The sequence below is a fragment of the Sminthopsis crassicaudata genome, chromosome 1 (assembly GCF_048593235.1).
Source record: "Sminthopsis crassicaudata isolate SCR6 chromosome 1, ASM4859323v1, whole genome shotgun sequence".
Taxonomy (NCBI): Eukaryota; Metazoa; Chordata; class Mammalia; order Dasyuromorphia; family Dasyuridae; genus Sminthopsis; species Sminthopsis crassicaudata.
Genome location: NC_133617.1, coordinates 232,346,669 through 232,365,184, shown reverse-complemented (window position 1 = coordinate 232,365,184; position 18,516 = coordinate 232,346,669). Strand labels below are relative to the sequence as shown.

The window sequence follows — 18,516 nt, the reverse complement described above, 5'->3', positions numbered from 1 at the left end:
GTATGAAGAAGACTCTCTTAGCTCAAGAAGGTTTAAGAAGGGAAGGAAGGTTTTCTCTTGCTCCCCCTGCCACTACTACTACTAGGCCAGCCTAGAGCAAATGGCTTCCTGGCTAGCCTGTGTCACCTCCTTTTTATATCTTTTCTCTTGTTACAGGGACTTGGTGAGGACTTTCAAAGCCAGAGGAGTCACCAGAAATACAGAAATACAGTGCAATCATGAGAGGTAACTTGTGAGTCAAGAAGTGAACTTGATAGTCATGCCCTACAAGGGAGCAATTCATCCATAGTTTGTGTTGCACCTGGGATTTGATGCTGGGAAGTATCTTTGTATTTACTAACTTAATTTTTGAGTCCACTTTACTCAAGAAGTGAGGTGCAGAATGGAGAGAGTATGCTTGTTTGGGAAATATTTTGCATTTCAGGCTATGCTATAACTTTTTGTAAATAACCCTTTGTCAAAGCTGCATTTGATTAATTTAACATGAGGAGATATTAACTGACACAGTAGGTAGAGCACTGGGCCTGGAGAAGAAAGGACCTGAGTTCAAACCTATGTTCAGACTTATTAGTTAGATGGATGATTCTGGGCAAGTCACTTAACTCTTATTTCCTTAGTTTTCTTATCTGTAAAATGAGCTAGAGAAGGAAATGGCAAACCACTCCAGTTTCTTTGCCAAAAAAACCAAAAAAACCCAAAACAAAACCCAACCAAACCCAAAATGGGGTCCCAAAGAGTAGAACCCAATTAAAATGACTCAACAACAATCAAAAATACCTATCTCACAAGGTTATTATGAAAAAAGTAATCTGCAAACCTCAAAGATACAATGAAAATATGAGTTATTACATATAAGCACAGCTCTAGGACTGGAACTTAGAGACCATCTAATCAAATTACCTCATTTCAAAGGTAAATATATCAAACTCAGAAAGGACTGAATGACTTACTGAATTTATCAGTTATAGAAGTAGGATTGGAACCCAGTGTCTCTAATTCCAAAACCAGCAATCTTTCCCCCATGCCATACTGCCACTTTATCTTTAAATTTTTTAAAATTTATTTTAAATAATGAAATAAAACAAGAATTTCTATAACATGGTAGAATTATAAAAATATATTTCACATAAAAATATGAACTACAAATATATTATATACAAATTACTATTCTTCTTGAATATATAATAAAATTATAACTTTCTTCCCTCTTCTTTTTTTCCTTCTTTCTCCTCTTCCCCTTCCAGATGTCCATACCATGCTGCCTTTTTATGAAAGATTACTGAATGGGCTAAAAAATTGAGCCAGAAGATCTCTCTCTAAGGTTCTTCATATCTTTGACTCTATGGCTGGTCTGAAAATATATAGCTGTTATGACAGAAAGGAAGGATTTTAGATGTAAACTTTGCTGCTAATTCAGAACCACAGAGAACCTCCAGCCTGATGGAAGCAGCAGCGATGCCAGGGGTATTTGCTGTCACAAAAAAACAATTGTTGTTGTTTTAATTATATACTTTTGTTTCAGTTTGATCTGATTCGCTAAATTCTTAGTTTCGTTTTGTTTCCTTTATAGTTCAATCAAGAATGAATACTGGAACGTCAGTCACACCTTAAAGTACATTTTACATTTGGCTCACTATTCAGTTGGACTCAAGTTCCTTATTTATGGGAATTCGTGCCCTATGATTAACCCAGTAACACTAATGAGGAATTCAGACACCTAGTCACAACAGAGGCATACCATGGAAAATATATTCCTGCACAAGCATTCCAAGGATCCCACTGCCAGATGATTCATGTAAGATATTTGATAATGAAGGTTTGTTTTCATTTACTACTTTTTATGTTTTTCCATAGAATGTCAACTTCTCAACAATAAGAGCTTATTTATTTTTGTCTTTGTATCAGCAGTGTTTAGCACAGTGCCTGATACATAGTTGTTGTCCATCCTTTTCGAAGAGGACGATGACATCAGGGAGGTGATGCCATGACATGTAAGTAAATTGGATATAAGTGAGGGAGGGTTGTTCAAGATCACCTGCCTCACTTTCCCCTTCAGAGACATCTGGGTCCAGTGGCAAGATATAGATAAGGATGATTAGATGTTTCTGAATGCAATGGAAGACCTTGGTAGGTACTTAATAATTGATGTAAAAAACGAAGAAAAGTGATTCTTTAAAGTGTATTTCATATATTTTAAGTTTATGTTTGGGAATATTTGTTCTTTCTAAACTTTTTAAACTTATTTCTAAAACTTATTTTTAAGCATTTTTTAATGTTACTTTCTTCTTTTCTATATGCCTTTCCTGCTGGTTTCTTTAAAGGATACTGCAAACATATGAAATTAATTTAATGAGGTATCATTAATAACTGACATTTATGATTTTTAAAGGGTTAACTATATTGCCTTTTTCCTCCATAGCCTCAGGTTCTTCTCTCAAACAGTAGATGGATTGTGTAGATGTTTAATTATTCATGAATTGCTCACTAGCATTATAAGAGGTGAACTTCAATTACTTTCAGTCACTTTCTGGATTTCATATTTTTCAATCAAATTCAATCTTCAAAATTAAGACCTAAAATGACATATACTGGTATAGTAGATAATTATTATAAAAGTAAAAAGCTCCAATGCTTGTTTTAAGGATGAATAGAGATAAAGCAAAAAAGAAGCTCTTGTTTATTCTTTCATGCTTGAACAAAGTTTAGGAAAATCTCAGGCATTTTTTTTCCATTAAGCTAGTTTAGAGGAATAATGACCTATACTAAGTCAACTGCCTCTGATTTCTGGCCCAGAAAATTAAAGAATAAAGAAATAAATTTTGTGTGCCAGGAAAGATATCTTTTGATAGGCAACTTAGCAAATTAAATGGAAGATGACTCTCATTTTCATTTTTAGCTTTCTGAAACTCTCATTGCAAAGCCTACCAAAGTTCCACAATGCAATAAGACTTTGACCAGAAGAATCTGAAACAATGATGTATCTCTGTGACACAGATGCTATGTAGTTAGCAATACATTCTATGGTGGAAAACTGATAAATGTGCTTTCTTTTAAAATCACTTAATCTTATTTTTGGATTATCTAAACAATTCTGCTAAAAGCCAAGAGCTATATCCCTCCAATTAAGTGCAAATGAAGAGTCCAAACTGGACTTATGGAACCAAATTCAAGTGAATTCTATGTTAAATCTCTTTGTTCCTACCTCCCACATAGTGATGTCATTTGGGTCCTCTTAAAGAAAGAAGGACTAAGACAATGACAACAATCATCACCTCCCACATTCAAATGGTTCGTTTTAAAGAGAGCTTGGTTTGGTGCTAAAGGTTAAAATTAGATATTTTAGATTCTTTTTAACTTAATCATATTTGTCCTATTAGATTCATGTAATTTGAATAATAAAAAGTGACCACACAAAAGTTTTAAAATAATCTAAGATCTAAAGCAGATATAATCAACATCAGCAGGAATATCCATAATGATGAAATTACAAATCCTCGAGATGCTGGAAAAATTGGTAATATCTGACATTCATATAGTGCTTTAAATTTTGCAAATTCATTACATAATTTATTGGCAACTCAGTACCCAAAACAACCCCACAATGTAGGTGCTATAATCACTATTACCCTCATCTTATAGATAAAGTAACAGACTTTGAGAACTTACAAGACTTACCCTTGATTAAAAGGTTATAAGTATCAGTGGGGGAATTTGAATTCATGTCTTCTAAATTCCTAGTCTAGCACTGTACCCATGCCACCAAGCTGATTTTCCATATATCAAATGCACAAACCTTAGGAAAATGATTTTGAAAGGGGAGGGAAACTAGTGCCTTTACTGAAACTGTTCCCTTCAAAATTATCACTCTAAAACTGTGTTCCCTTTAAGATTATCACTCTGAAACTGTGTTCCCTTTTGATCTGTGATCCCTTTCAGAGTCTCCCCCCAGATAAGTTATCTTTTGGGGATGCCAGACCCTTTGGTTCAATTAGAAATCTTGGTCAAAAAGCACCCCTTTGAAGTGTTGTTAATTCCAATAGGAGATCTGGGCCAGAGACCACTGGGAACTTGGTTTCCTTTTCAACCTGAAATCTCAAGACCCCATATAAAGGGCAGTTTCTAAACTCACTCCTTGCAGAAGGTCCCAAGCTGCTTGCTAGGACCCTGTCCACTGAAAAAGCATACTCCATTTCCCTAATAGGACTTTGACACTATATAAGTCAGTCTTTTAGCAAAACTGGCTTCCTGTCCAATAATAAACTTTCATTTTTGCCAATTAATATTTCGGGTTTCATGAATTCTTTCATGGAGAACCTGTGCACCGACCACAAGGGGATTTTAACATCTCTTTGACTGCCACTAACTTCATTAGTTTTTGCTACTCTGTCCAATAGGAGGCTGTTATTTCTTGTCTTATATGACAGGATCCAGCATTTTATTTGAATTCAATCAGAAATTAAAATTATGATAAAGGAAATATAAGTAATAATAATGCTATTGTTATTAGGTATAAAGAAAATATAACAAATGATAATGACTATCATTATAATTATAATGAAAACATGGAAAATGTTCCAGAACAGGGAAAAAAAAGATAAATAGCTCAAATCTAGTTATGCTAAGGAAAAGAATACTGCAAACATAGGATCTAACTTTAGAAATAAAATGGCACTGTGTTTTATAAAGAATGCAAAATGACTAGTAAAAAGAGTATATAGATTTGAATATTTGAATATTAAATAGAAAAATATCACACTTTATTACTTATCCCCTGCACATAAAAGTTTATTGCTTCCTCACTGATTACAGAATTAAGTCAAAATTTTACAATTAGACATTTTACAATCTAGTTCTGATCTAACTTTCCAGACTGCTTTCCTCTTATATTCTGTTGCAGACAAGCTCCTTCCTATTCATTGATTCATTCATTCAATCAATCATTAACTAGTATTATTAAACATCTATTATGTACAAGACACTAGGGATATAATGGATCATCATTTTCTTTAAAAATTGTCTTTGTAAGATTCCTATGTTGTAAAACAACAACCCAGGGCCAGAAAAGTGAAGAAATTTCCACAAATTTTCATGGGAGGTAAACCAGTGATTTACTTTGAATTTCAAATTATTGATCTCTTTGACCTAGTATCACCTCCTTGACACAGGGTAATAGTGTACATTTAAAAACTCAGTAAAATAGACTTTTGATGTTTTGAAGTTTGAGTCAAATTGATGTGGGTTAAGATTCCTTTCTGATTCCCAACCCCCATGAATTGCAATGGGAGATATCGGGCTCTCCCAGCCCCCATTGGATTGGAGCCAACTTGGGCTGTCCCAGCCCCCATTCTAATGATCTGCTCAGGTTTCCCAACCCCCACCCCAACCACAAATAGCTTCCTCCTTATCTAAAAACCCATTGAATTCTATTCAAATTCTAGCTCTGGCTGAAGCTCAAGCCAGAGGCCAACCTGGGACTCCATCCACAAGCCCCTTCAGATTACCAAAAGCCCCCCTAGTATAAAAGGGGCAAAACTGGAGTACACTATGCAGAAGTCCCAAACATGGAATCCTTACCCCGGTCATGTCAAGGGTTTCTCCCACCTGACCTGTAGCTCCAGTGCCCTCTTATCTCTACCCTCAACTTTACTAACTAAACTTTACTTCCAAACCCCACAATAAATCTCTTTTTATCAATCTAGGCTTTCAGGTCTGTAAATTCCTTTTCAGAGGACTCTTGTGCAGCTACTAGACCTCATTTAACTCTGTATCTTTGCGCCGAATCTAAAGGGGTTGCAGGGGAGCTCTATTTGACTCCCTGTACCCCAAACCTGCCACTAGACCTCAATTAAACCTAATTTCATTTAGATACTTCTTATCTAATTCTCATCAAGATGATTGGATTTTCATGTCCTTTACCAATTACAAATACCAAAAAAAATATTGATTTAATTTTCATGATACATCTAAATATCTACATTAGTTGTTGGGTATTCATATGAATTCACTGGTGGTTTAATTCTATAATATTAATTTCTAGTTGTGTTGGCATTCGTTGCTATGCCTTTATAAATATCAAGTTTTATTCCCCTTAAATAATCTACAGGACATTTTCAAAGCACACACTAGTTTTGGCAGTTCACATTCCATTTAATTAAATGAAAATCATATAGTTACTTAAAATTACATTTTTACTTCCCACCAGTTTTAGATGGTTTGTGTAGTTAGAAGTCTGCTAACAAGAATACAGAATAAAATGTTCTTTCTAGAGATTGTGTATATATGAATATAGATGTACATACAATATTACACATACATAAAGATATAAAAGATATATTACTGACCTTCAGCATCACCAATTTATGTTTCTTACTGATTACCCACCATATGTTATGATTTATGTTTAGAAATTCTGCTGCTGACAATATTTAAGTTTTTCAAGGCAAAACTGTCAGCACTGCTTATGCTCAAATTGTTTTCAGTGGTAATGGCTAGCAGTGAACTATCCACGTTTATTCGTTCATCAGTAAACAACCTCCTATAAAATGAATTGTACTTGATTCAGGCCTAAATTCTGCCTAAGGGAGTAATTTCTAATGACAAAAGGATTAATGTCTTTACCCAGAGCAGTGTCGAAGGAAAACGACTGGGTTTGGAATCTAAAGGTCTGGCTTGGAGTCTTGGTTTTGCCAAGCAAATATTTTGAACAAATCCCACTTACTTCTTCTGGACTTGTTTCCTCATCTGCAAAAGTTTGCTTATCAAAATAAGAGCTCGATGCACTGCCTCCACTTCTTAATCTTTCCCTCCACAGTGAAGGAAAAGCCTTTTTTTTTTTTTAAATAGTTTTACTCTTATCTAACATCATTCCCTAAGAATTGTAGAGAAATAGCCTTTGCATGTGCTTTTTAAAAATAGTCCAAACATCTTAGACAAGCCCTGGAAGAGCAAAGAATGATGAATCCAGAATTGCAGGGGAGATAGACAAAGGGGAAGAAAAGATGGGGAAGCACACCACTTACTGATGCATGTTAAAACTCTTTATTACCAAACAGCATTTCAAACATGTTTATATGCAAAAGCACAAAAATATGTGGCTGAACACCATGTTTTAATAGCAATGTCTTTCCTCCCCTGTGTTAAATTAGTCCAGTGGTTCTATATGGATGTTGTAATGTGTGGCAGTTGTTTTCAGCTGTTTCTTAGGCAACAAATGCTGCATCGTAACTCACAAACATCCCCAAAGTCAGAACTGGAGAATGTAATTTAGGAATTGCATACCTTACTCTAGAAGAATCAGAGATCCTTTAGTAAGGGCTGTGAATAGTTATCAGAAAATCTTACCAAGATTTACAAACATGGTTCCATACTGGGGGAATGTACCTGGCTATCAATATATGAAACACTTCATGTGTTAATCAATTTAAAAGAATCCCAGAATCCCAGCAACAGAATATGTCATTTGCTTTTTGCAAATTTATAACGATGTAATTATTTTGCTACTAGTTATTCCAGGGATAGAGGAAATAGAAACTGAGACAGTTGTTTGCTGAACTCAGTAGACTGGTGTTGATGTTACTCATAGGAGTGTGCAAATATCCTTCATTGAAAAATATTAGTTATCTTAAATATGACAACCAGATTTAAACATCAGAACTAGAAAACCAAATATGTACCTTAAAAAGGCAGTAGAAGAACATAGGAGCTAAATTTTCTTTGGCAGTATAATTCTAGAGGGGCGTCTTGATTTTATGTGTGGTTAAAGCATGCTTTACCTTAACACTTTAATTTAAGACTGTTTTACAGGATTCATATTGGTTTCCATGATTCTGGAAATGATACATATTCACGAAATTCTGGATTCCTGAGTCATGAGTTAGTCATTAAAAGACAAAAAAATTTCAATAACTGCATTGGCAGTATTGCTAATTGCTAGCTATTGTTATTGTCTTTAGCTTAGAGGAACTTTCAAGTAGATTATTGACCTGGAGAATATTAATAGGAGATTTTGAATTCCCAATTCTCTCCTCTGTAACTCAACCATTTTTGGGGGGTATTTACTCAAGATACACAAAAGAATTCTTTAATGATTTATTTACAGGAAAACAATTAGGAAGATAAATCTGTTTTAACAAAAAATTATCATGATGCAACTTAAGGCTAAATTTATATGTGAAATTTTGAAATTGTATTCCCAATATTCAACAAAAAGTCCAGTACATAATAGACACCTAATAACTGTTTGTTAATTGACTGATTTAAAATTACTTAACATTTTTGTAGGCCTTCTCTCCATTTATAAAGATAATGGAGAGCTGATTATGCCTCAGTTTCATCAAACAGCCCAATTTTTGGACCTATCAGAGAGTTAAGAAAAAAATTTTTTTTTCAATAAAGATGTCATAAAGAACATTTTGAAAAATCAGGATAAATTAAGTCAATGACATGGATCATTATCCCTCTTTTACATAAAGACAAACTACCTGGAAAATAGTAAGTATTCAAAGTAAGAGGTTTTGAGTTCGGTCCCAACTATCCCTACTATGAGAACCCAATTTCACCACCTATATGTATAGAGTCTGGTCCCGGCAAGGAGAAGGCTATATCATCTGAGAAGATATAGTAGGGGCATATTTGAATGAGATCAGATGAGGAAGGGAAAAAGTAGAGTTTGTCTAAATGACCTTGAATTTTTCAGTGAAGTATAAAGGGAAAATTTTAGGTGAGAAAATGGAGGAAGAGAAAATGAATTATTTGAAGAGGGATCAGAAGATTTGAAACAACCCCTGGGGAGAGTGAGAATAACAAATCAATTAGGGAGGAATAGAATGTTTTCCTTGCTGGTTTAGACCAAGTTGAGATTAGATAACATAAATTCATAATAGATCCATTGAGCAGTTTCATGATTGCCTTTAACTCTACTCAAGTAGCACAAGAATAGCAGTGAAGGTAATACATGATGTGAGTAATATAGGATTGGAGTTTAAAAGATCTGACTGGTGACAAGGAAGGAAGGATTCAAGAGTGAAGAATAGTACAGAGTTGAATTGATTCACCAAAGGGAGTTAAGTTGGTTCACCAAGAGAAGGAAGGAGAGGTTAATGTGAGAGGAAGGTTTTGAAAAATAACAGAAGTGGTGGATCAGAGGGTATGGAGGTAAATGTTTAAAAACTCGTTCTCTTTAAAAATAGGCTCCCTTAAAATATACTGAGTATATTTACATTTAATTTTATTTTATTTACATTTAATGATCAACATTTGTCTACATCATTTTCTTAAAACCAACAAAATAATGAATCAAATCTTGATTTATATAATTTAACAATTTCTGAATATAAATACTTATGCTGAAAATTTAATAATTGGTTCTCTGGAGCCAGTTAGTTCAATTTGGCTCCAGCAACCCCTTGGGGGAGGTTTAATAGATGTCATGGTAAGAATAAAGATTGGAGTTAGGGATTACATAAGAAAAGACATACTGATAAAAGATTGATCAGATAAAAAAAAATTTGACAGCATGGACAAGGAAGTAAGACATTTGTGACTGTGGCAAACAAGGTTTTCTTGCTTACACATATCTCTGTCTATAGCTGAGATGAAAAGTAAAAGTAAGTTAAAGAAATTCAGTAGATTGAATAACAGGGAAGTTAAGGTTTTTTGAGGGAGCACCCATATGAAGATGAAGTCCCCTTATATTAGGGTAAGAGATTGAGAAAAGAAGAAGACAATGAAACAAGCACTGAATTCAAAGGAAGGAGGAAGAATTCTATATTTTACAGAGAGTTAATGACAAATTGATAAGTAGTCAGTCTTACATCTGAGTCTCTAATTCAATACCAATATTTTACATAAGACCAGAGTTTCATATTTAAAAGGGACCTCAGAAACCATCCAATTCATACCTTGAAAAAAAGAGAGAGAATGCCCTCTAGAGCATACTGGCATTTGGCATTTGGCCATCTAGCCTTTGCCTCAAGAACTTCAATGAAGGGGAAATTGCTACCTCCCATTGAAGCTTGTTCCATTTTGGAATTACTCTGTTAGCAAATCTGGCAACCCCCATCCTGACCTTATGCCTCTCTTAATGGAACCTAAGCTCACATGAGCTTTTTTGGTTCTCAAATGATGCACAAAGGATAAAACTTAGACAAAATTGTAAATAGGCTAAGTTTGCCTTCAACATCGTTGCATTCTTATTTTTATATTCCATTTCTATCAGCTACTTTCCCCATCAAATCTAAGGGTTCTTCAACTTACCCCTGAATCTTCAAGGTTATACTAGCTGGTATAGAATCATGGAATCCTTGATTTGGGAAGGATCTTAGAGACTAATGTCTACCAAATCATGATTAATGCCTTTGATACTCCTTGCAAATGATCATCAAGCCTCTGTCTAATCTTAATCCAATGATGGGTAGCTCACTATTCCCTAAACCAGTTCATTCAATTTTTTGACTGCTCTAGTTAGGAGTTTTTTGTTACATGATAGCACATTTACGACCTTTATCTGATTGCTTACTATCTTGGGGAGAGGAGGAGAAAGAGGGAGGTATGGAGAAATGGAATTTGGAACTCAAAATTAAAAAAAAAAAAAAAAAAAAAAAGCAAAAAACCTTTTTTTTAAAGATTCATCTTTTTGAGTTCAATTCTAGACTCAAATGCTTACTGGTTATGTGATCTTGGGCAAATTACTTAATCCTGTTTGCCTCCATTTTCTTATCCTATAAAGTGAGCTGGAGAAGGAAATGACAAACCACTCCAGTATCTTCACCAAGAAACCCCCAAAATGGGGTGACAAAGAGAGATACATCTGAAATGAATGAATCACGAAAATTGTTATGAAGTGTTTGCTCCTAGTTCTGCTCTATGGGATCAAACAGAAAAAAAAAAAAATCTAATCCTTCTCAATGACATTTAACACCTTTAAAGACATCTATCATCTCCCTCCCCCCTCCCCCCAGCTCCCTTTCAGTTCTTTTCTCCAGGCTAAATATCCCTAGTTCTTTCAACTGGATTTCATGTTTCCCCTTGGTTTTCAGTCCTCTCATCATCCTTGCCACACTCCCCTGGAAAAATTTCATCTTATCAATGTCTCTCCTAAAATGTGGCACCTTGAACAATATTTTATATGTGATCTGACCAGGAAAGAATATTAGCAGAGCATTTCTCCTCTGGCTTTGAACATTCTGTGTTTATTAACCCAGTCCAAAACTGAATTAGCTCTTTCAGCTTCACTATTTCATTGCTTATTCATATTATGTTTGCAGTCTGCTAGAACACTTGGTCCTTTTCCAAATAGGCAACCCCTGGTAGTGCCTCCTATGAGTGTCCCACGCTCTGGACTTTTCAGTTTCTAGTTCCCATTTTGTATTTCTAGTGTGTTTGACTTATGTCCTCTTCTCTCTGCTAAGACAATTCCAATAAATTAATTCAAGCTGATATGTTAATGGTCAAAAGAGTTAATTCCCCAGATAATATTTACAATTTAACAGAGGCCTTTAACCTAAGGTCTTACACAAAGTATGAATAATTTCAGGTCCTACCATTAGGCAGTCAAGTGGGAGAGATGTTTTTGGAAAAGAAGGCTTTAGACATCCCTCGAATTTTACCACAAAGGAAACTGGCTGTGACTGCACAGTGGGTAAATATTCTTATGATTCTCTGTAGGCTAGTCCAATTTCAGTGCACATCTTCTTAAAATAATTATTTAGTTGAGTTTTTTTTAAGAGAGTGAGAAAATACATTTTTAAAACAAGAGTAGAATCACAACTACAAAGAACACCGACAAATCCATTTAAAATGTAATGGTTATTCTATATCCTGTAAAAAGCCCTGCTTTTTCTTTGTAATATTTCAGAAAAAAATAGGAGGACCTGGGATACATGGGAGCTGGTGATTTGCCCTGCCAAAGTGGTCCTCAGGCTGCAAAGTCTGAAAGCCATGGTGATAAACATGCTTGCTGTCTTTGGTGATAAGTACTGGAAAGAGTGAATTCTGTTCCAAGTGGACATGAATGGATAACAAAAGGAACATTTAGCAATCTGAACACTCCCCCTTTTGGTAACTGATTAAATGATACTAGGCCTATTACCAACATGAGAAAACATAACCCTGGAGCTACTATACTCAATAGAAAAAAAGTTCCCTTTTTAGAGTTTTCTTTACCTGGCTTATGGTAAGTCTCTATAGGAAATCTAAGGAAGATGGGGACTAAAATAACAAGGGAAAGTAGAATAATTCATGTAAAATTGTCACTTAACAATATGGTATGGCTGCTTTTTAGAAGAGTGAGTCTTCATGGTGCCAAAAGTTTCCTTAAAAGTGTGTGTGGGCTTACCAAGCTCCACCCTTTAGACAGCAACTCTGGCAAACGAATAAGTGATCACATCACTAGTCTTTTGAGTTCTGGAAACTCAATGTAACTGTATCCTGATGGCATTTTTAAGCATCCAGCTACCTAATTTGAGCTCTGAACTGGTGCCTGCTTGCATGTTTATTGAAATGTGTTGTCTTAAACAAAACAAAAAAGGAAACTTGAATCTCATGTATATACAATTGCATGCTAACCTCTAAACAATTTCCTTTGATGCCCACGCTGTAATTATTTATCTGAGATATAAATCACGATCCTGCTGACAAAACCCCAAATTTCCCCTAAACAGAAGGATGCCTTGCAAAACCCTTCTTGTTACTCAGTTTTTTTAAGGTAAGATATTATCTGATACTTCCGTAAACAAAACTTCTGGAGACCCACTCCAGTGGAGTCTTAAAGTAAATGTGTCACAACTAAACCACATGTGTGCATCAAATAAACTTAAACACACAAGTAAACTTAAGCTTCAACTTTAAGAGACTCAAAACCAAGAACAGCTATTTTTCCAGTCAGTGGATCTTATGAAGAAAGATGCCAAATACATTTCCCAAGCCAGCTAAAAACCTCCACTGGCACCTAATCATTGCCAGATGTTTAGAAGGCTCACCAAGAACATCACAAAATCATGGAGCAAACACACACTCACACTGCAACATACCAACCTCCCCGGCTGGTAAATTGCCCAAAAGAAGAAAAACGAAAATATAGGAAAGAAGCTGGGAAATGCTTGAGAAAGTTAAAGGAAAAAAAAAAAAAACCGACTGGGAAGAATTATTACTACTCCTCTCTCCTCACCATATTTTTTCAATTAAAAAGTTGGAAACTGGAATCCGTAAACAACTACTTAGGGTTTCAAACTCCTTCAGAGAGACAAGGGGGAGGCTGGGGGAGAAATACTTCCAAGGATTCACATCCAGTCTTCATGGTGCGTACTCCTCTTTGGAGGTACACATGAACTCGCACACCCACGCACGCGATTTGCGTGGGTGCCCCAAAGGAGTGGGACAAGAAGTTCATGCGAGATAGCTACCGAGCCCGCTCCCTCCCTCTGTCCCTCCCTTGCTTCCTAAGTTCTCCAGCAGAAGGAGTCTGAAGCAGGTATCTCTCTCTCGCCCCTGCCCAACGCTGGACCGCCAGATACTGACAGATGCCCCCCTTAGTCTGAAGGAAGCTAAGAAGCTCTAAGAGATGGAGCCTTCCCAAACTCCTCACCCCTCAACAGCCCCCGTGCCCACCCCGCTCCTTGCCTGACCTTTCATGTTGACAGAAAAGAGGAGCCTCCTGAGAGACTCGAAACGCCGCTTTGACTGAAGTTTGCTGGAGTCCTTTTTCTTATTGTACTTCCATGTTCAAGTACCGGCGGGACGGTGCTGCTGCTGCTGCTGCTGCTGCTACAATTATTTCCCAAAGTGACTGTTACTGCTGACTGGTAAACGTGCCTGTTGCCGGTCCTCCTCTCGACTAGTCAGCCAGTCCTCTGAGCTCGGGCTCTGCGTCCCTGGCTCTTTCCAGTCTGAAAACTTGGAGATCACACACCACTCACTCACCCGACCCGACGAAAGGAGGCGCAACTCACAAGAGCATCCCCTCCCCTTTTCATCCAATCCTCAGAGCCGGGGAGAGGGAGGCGAGAAACCTGGGGGTAGTAGCTGCAGAGCTCTTTTTTTTTTTCCCCCCACAAACTTGATCCTCTTCTCTACTTTCTCTCTTTAGCGTTTGTTTACCTATCTCTTAACGTCTCCCTCTGCGTGACAACCCGTCTTTACGGGCTCGTGTTCCTCCCTAATTAACTTTCCAAAATTAGGCTGCCACCAAAGACCGTCAGAGAGCCTGGGAAGATCACGGACTAGAAGTTTAAGATAAACTGGATATGGTCCAACAAATTTATTGCTTGTTCTTGAGCCTTAACTTTGCCGCTCAAGCATAGTGACGATCAAAAGTTCACTTTACACTAATACATTGTGAAAAAAATACCTTATAACAAAAAAAGCACATACAGAGTATCTCTGCATAAGTGATACTCAACCTGAGTGCTATAGTTAAATATGAAAATGGAAAAAGGAAGCTTCAAAGATGTTGAGGGGGATCTGCGCATCCTTTTAGCACAAATCTGGGAAGGACACGGGCAAAAACTGCATGGAATTGAGAAGTCAGGGAGCGGCTGAAATTCTCATAATGAAATATCTGGATAAGTAGTATCAAGAACATATTTAAGCACTGAATTGTTTCTCATAGCACTTTCACTACCAAACAAGAACCTCTCAATACATTGAGAAAAAAGAGAGTTGAAAAAAAATTTTTTTTTAATTACCTTTTTACCTACTATCCCTGAAATAATCAGGAACACACATTTATTTCTTGGATATTGGACTTGATCTGTTCCTTTGCAAAAAGGAGATAACTAATTCAGACATTATCATTATGCCCATGAAATGACAGATCCATCCCTCTGGTTTATAAAATGCTTTACATGTGTTCTTCCCTTTGATCCTCAGAATTCCCATTTAAAGTTAAGAAAGCTGAGACACAGAGAAGGTTGAAATAAACTTAGCAGATAGGGAAACCCTTTCCCCTGACCACCATTTTTTAAACTTGTGATCTCATTAGTGTAGGGAACAACTTATTAGAAAATTCTCAACCATTATTGTTCTTTTAATAGCATCTCTGCAACTTGCAATTTTATGAAATTGTCTGTGAGTGCTGAAAAGTTAAATAAAGTGCCCAGGATCACACAGACTATGTGTCAGAAAAGGGATTTGAATAGGTCTTCCTAAACGGGGGAAAAGCCTTCTAGCTAATAAGTATGCTGTCTCTAATTTTACTGGGGGGAATGGGGAAACTGAGGCACAGAGTGGATAAATGATTAAAGTTTCGTGGTTAGTAAGTGGCAGAACTAGAAATGGAATCCAGTTTTTGTGATTTTGCCCCAGGAATTTTTCCACAACATCATGCTTTATTTATTTATTTATTTTTACATCCATTCTCAATTACTTAAGGAAGCCTATGTATTTGCATGTGTTCCCAGAAACCACTAGAAGCAGACCCTTTTGCCAGCCTGTTTTATAAATAAATAAATGAATGAATGAATAAATAGAGGTCCAACAAGTGCCATATTTTGGATGAGTATTTTATTAAAGAAATATGAAATACTACCAAAATATTAATGTACTAGGACACCAAGAACTTTGGAACCTATACATGAAATAGTTGCTTTTCTATTTATTCATATAATAACTTGAAAAATATAATGTGACTAAAAAATTCAATAAGAATTCCCAAGCAGAAAAAACATTGGACAGGGACAAAGAACAAATTGTATTATTTATGTTGTTAATGTTTATGTGTGATATATAGTCTTCTGTTTCACTAAACTTTAAAAATTATTTATGGTTTTATTTGTGATGTTATTCCTTATTTTGCTCATTTGATAGTTTTCATTCAATTCAGCTGGTTATTAAGTTTATAATTTTTAATACTTTCTAAGAAATAAGTATAAAGAGGCAATATATTACATTCTTCTTTTTTAAAGCAGAAAAATGTGTCTTATAGCAATAAATAGTGATCAGGAAATATAAGGCTGATCTCTGATCCAGGGGAAAGAATCTGGGGGAAAAAAAACAAAAAACAAACAAATAAAAAAGACAATATAAGACAAAACCAGACTTCATACCAGCAAGGAAGAAGATAGAAGTATAGTACCTTTGCTATTATTGTTCAGTTATATTTCAGTCTTGGGATTTTCTTGGAGAAATTATTGAATTGGATTGCCATTTCATTTTCCAGCTTATTTTTACAGATGAGGAAACTGGGGCAAAAGCAAGTGATTTGCCCATAGCTAGTTAGTGTCTAATGGGAGATTTGAACTTAGGAAGATGAGTCTTCCTGATCCAGGCCTGGCATTCTATCCATTAAGCCATCTAGCTGCACTAGAATACATTATCTTCTTTTTTGTTTGTTGGCCTAATGTCTGGAATAGTGAAAATAATACTGGACCTAAAATCCTTATAAAGCTAGGGTTTGAGAACCTGTTTTGGCAAATATTAGTGGTGTAGTTTTGGCTAAGTCATTCATTCTTTGAACCTCAGAATTCTCATTTAAAAAATGGGAATCATAATGTATTACCTACTTTTTGGGGTTGTTTTGTGAATAGCACATAATGAATTTCAGTGTCAGCTATTTTAAGTATCCATATATCTGTACCTTTCTTTTCATTCTACCTTTATGCAAACACCTATCTCTGCAATCTCTTTTACATTCATCTCCCCTTTTACTCTCAGTGTCTGACTCTCAATACTTCTCCCCAGAACTATTATAATACTCTTAAAGCTAGCCCCAAATTTTCAGTGTTCCACTTCTAACAATTCTCTCTCTACTATATATATATATATATATATATATATATATACACACACACACACATTCATAAATAGACACATGTATGTGTGTATCTCTCTCCATGTATATATATGTATGTGTGTATGTGTATATATATATACACACACACACACATATATATATATATATATATATATATATACACACATATATATATATCATTGCCACTTCCTAATGCATAGGTCAAATTTCATCATTTTTCTGCTGCTCAGTAGCCTTCAAATGGTCCCTTACTGCATACCAATTAAATCATAAATTCATCAGTTTAACATTTAAGATCTACTACAATTCAATGCCAACTTACTAGTTTATGATATGTTTTAGAGCTGAAATTTTTTTTTATTGAAGTTTTTTTTTTCCAAAATATATGCATTGGTAATTTTTCACCACTGACCCTTGAAAAACCTTGTGTTCCAATTTCTCCTCCCTTTCACTCCCTCCCCTAGATAGCAAGTAATCAAAAATATGTTAAACATGGTAAAATATATGTAAATTCAATATAGGCATACATATTTATATAATTATCTTGATGCACAAGAAAAATCAGATCAAAATTTGAGAAAGAAAATCCTAGTATTAGAGATTTCAAAATGATATCTCAGGAGCACTGAGATAGCATAGTGTGTAGGCACTGGCCTTGGAGTCAGGAGGACCTGAGTTCAAATCCAGTCTTAGATAATTACTAGATATATGACCCTGGGCAAGTTACTTAACTTCTATTAAAAGACAAGTTCTTTATCCACTCTGCTACACTACAGCTAAAACATATTACTTTCTACTATTTGAATAACTACCCCAGCTTACCACCTTTCTGACTTTTTGCTATTTCTTTTGTCTATTTCTAGAATGCCTTTCTCCAAAGCCACATTCAAAGCCTACCTCAAATGTACCTTCTCTGTGATGTCCTTACAGTGGAAAATACACTCTTTAAACTCCCCAAAAGCCATATAAATATGTTCAGATGGAAGTGATGTTTCCCTCTTTTAAAATCACATAATACAAGGTTAGAGGGATTTAAGGAGAGACTCAATTATCAAGTGTTTGAAATGTTGCAGTGGTGAGGAGGCGGGGGAAGGATGCTGTGGACTAATGAATGGAGAGCTAGTTGTCTTCTGAGCTAGGAAGATTCAGGGTCAAATTCTGAATTCTGTGACATACTAGCTATATGACCATAGATAAATCTGCTAAGAGCTCTAGGTAGTTTTCTACCACTATAATTTTCTGAGAAAGTACTGATGTTTTTGTTAAACACCTACTATGCGCCAAGCACTATGCTGAGTGCTGAGGACATAAAGAAAGGTAAAAGATAATGTCTGCCTTCAAGGAGGTCACAGTCTAATGAGGGACACAATATGTAAATAATTATGTAAAATTCTCTATCTGGCTCTTAAAGCCATTCATAACCAGGCCTTTCCTTCCTCTCCAATCTTCTCATACTTTATTCCTTTCCACATAATCTATGAACCAATGATTTTGGACTATTTGCTATTCCTTATACTATGTTCCATCTTCCTACTCAATGAATTCTCATTGGCTATTCCTCCTGCCTGGATAGTTTTGATTTTGGAGTCAAGAGGAAGCCATTGAAGTTTATTGAATAAATCTATGCTTTAGGAAGATAACTTTGATAAATAAGTAGAAGAAGATGCATTGGAGTAGAGAAACACTTGAAGAAGAGTACTGAAATAGTTGAGGCCTGAGGTGACAAAGGCCTACATTAGGATGATAGCAATGACAGAGGAAATACTTGT

The 18,516-nt window shown here is 35.6% G+C and overlaps 1 protein-coding gene across 1 annotated transcript in view; it reads right to left on the bottom strand.

Annotated features, from left to right (window-relative positions):
• The window catches only part of COLEC12 (collectin subfamily member 12), a 220,153-nt gene extending 206,162 nt beyond the window's left edge, over positions 1-13,991 (bottom strand). The window contains exon 1 of the mRNA XM_074276198.1: positions 13,623-13,991. Coding sequence (XP_074132299.1) covers positions 13,623-13,629 — 7 coding nt within the window. The 5' untranslated portion in view covers positions 13,630-13,991. The remainder of the gene's footprint in view (positions 1-13,622) is intronic.
• Between the last annotated feature and the right edge of the window lie 4,525 nt (positions 13,992-18,516).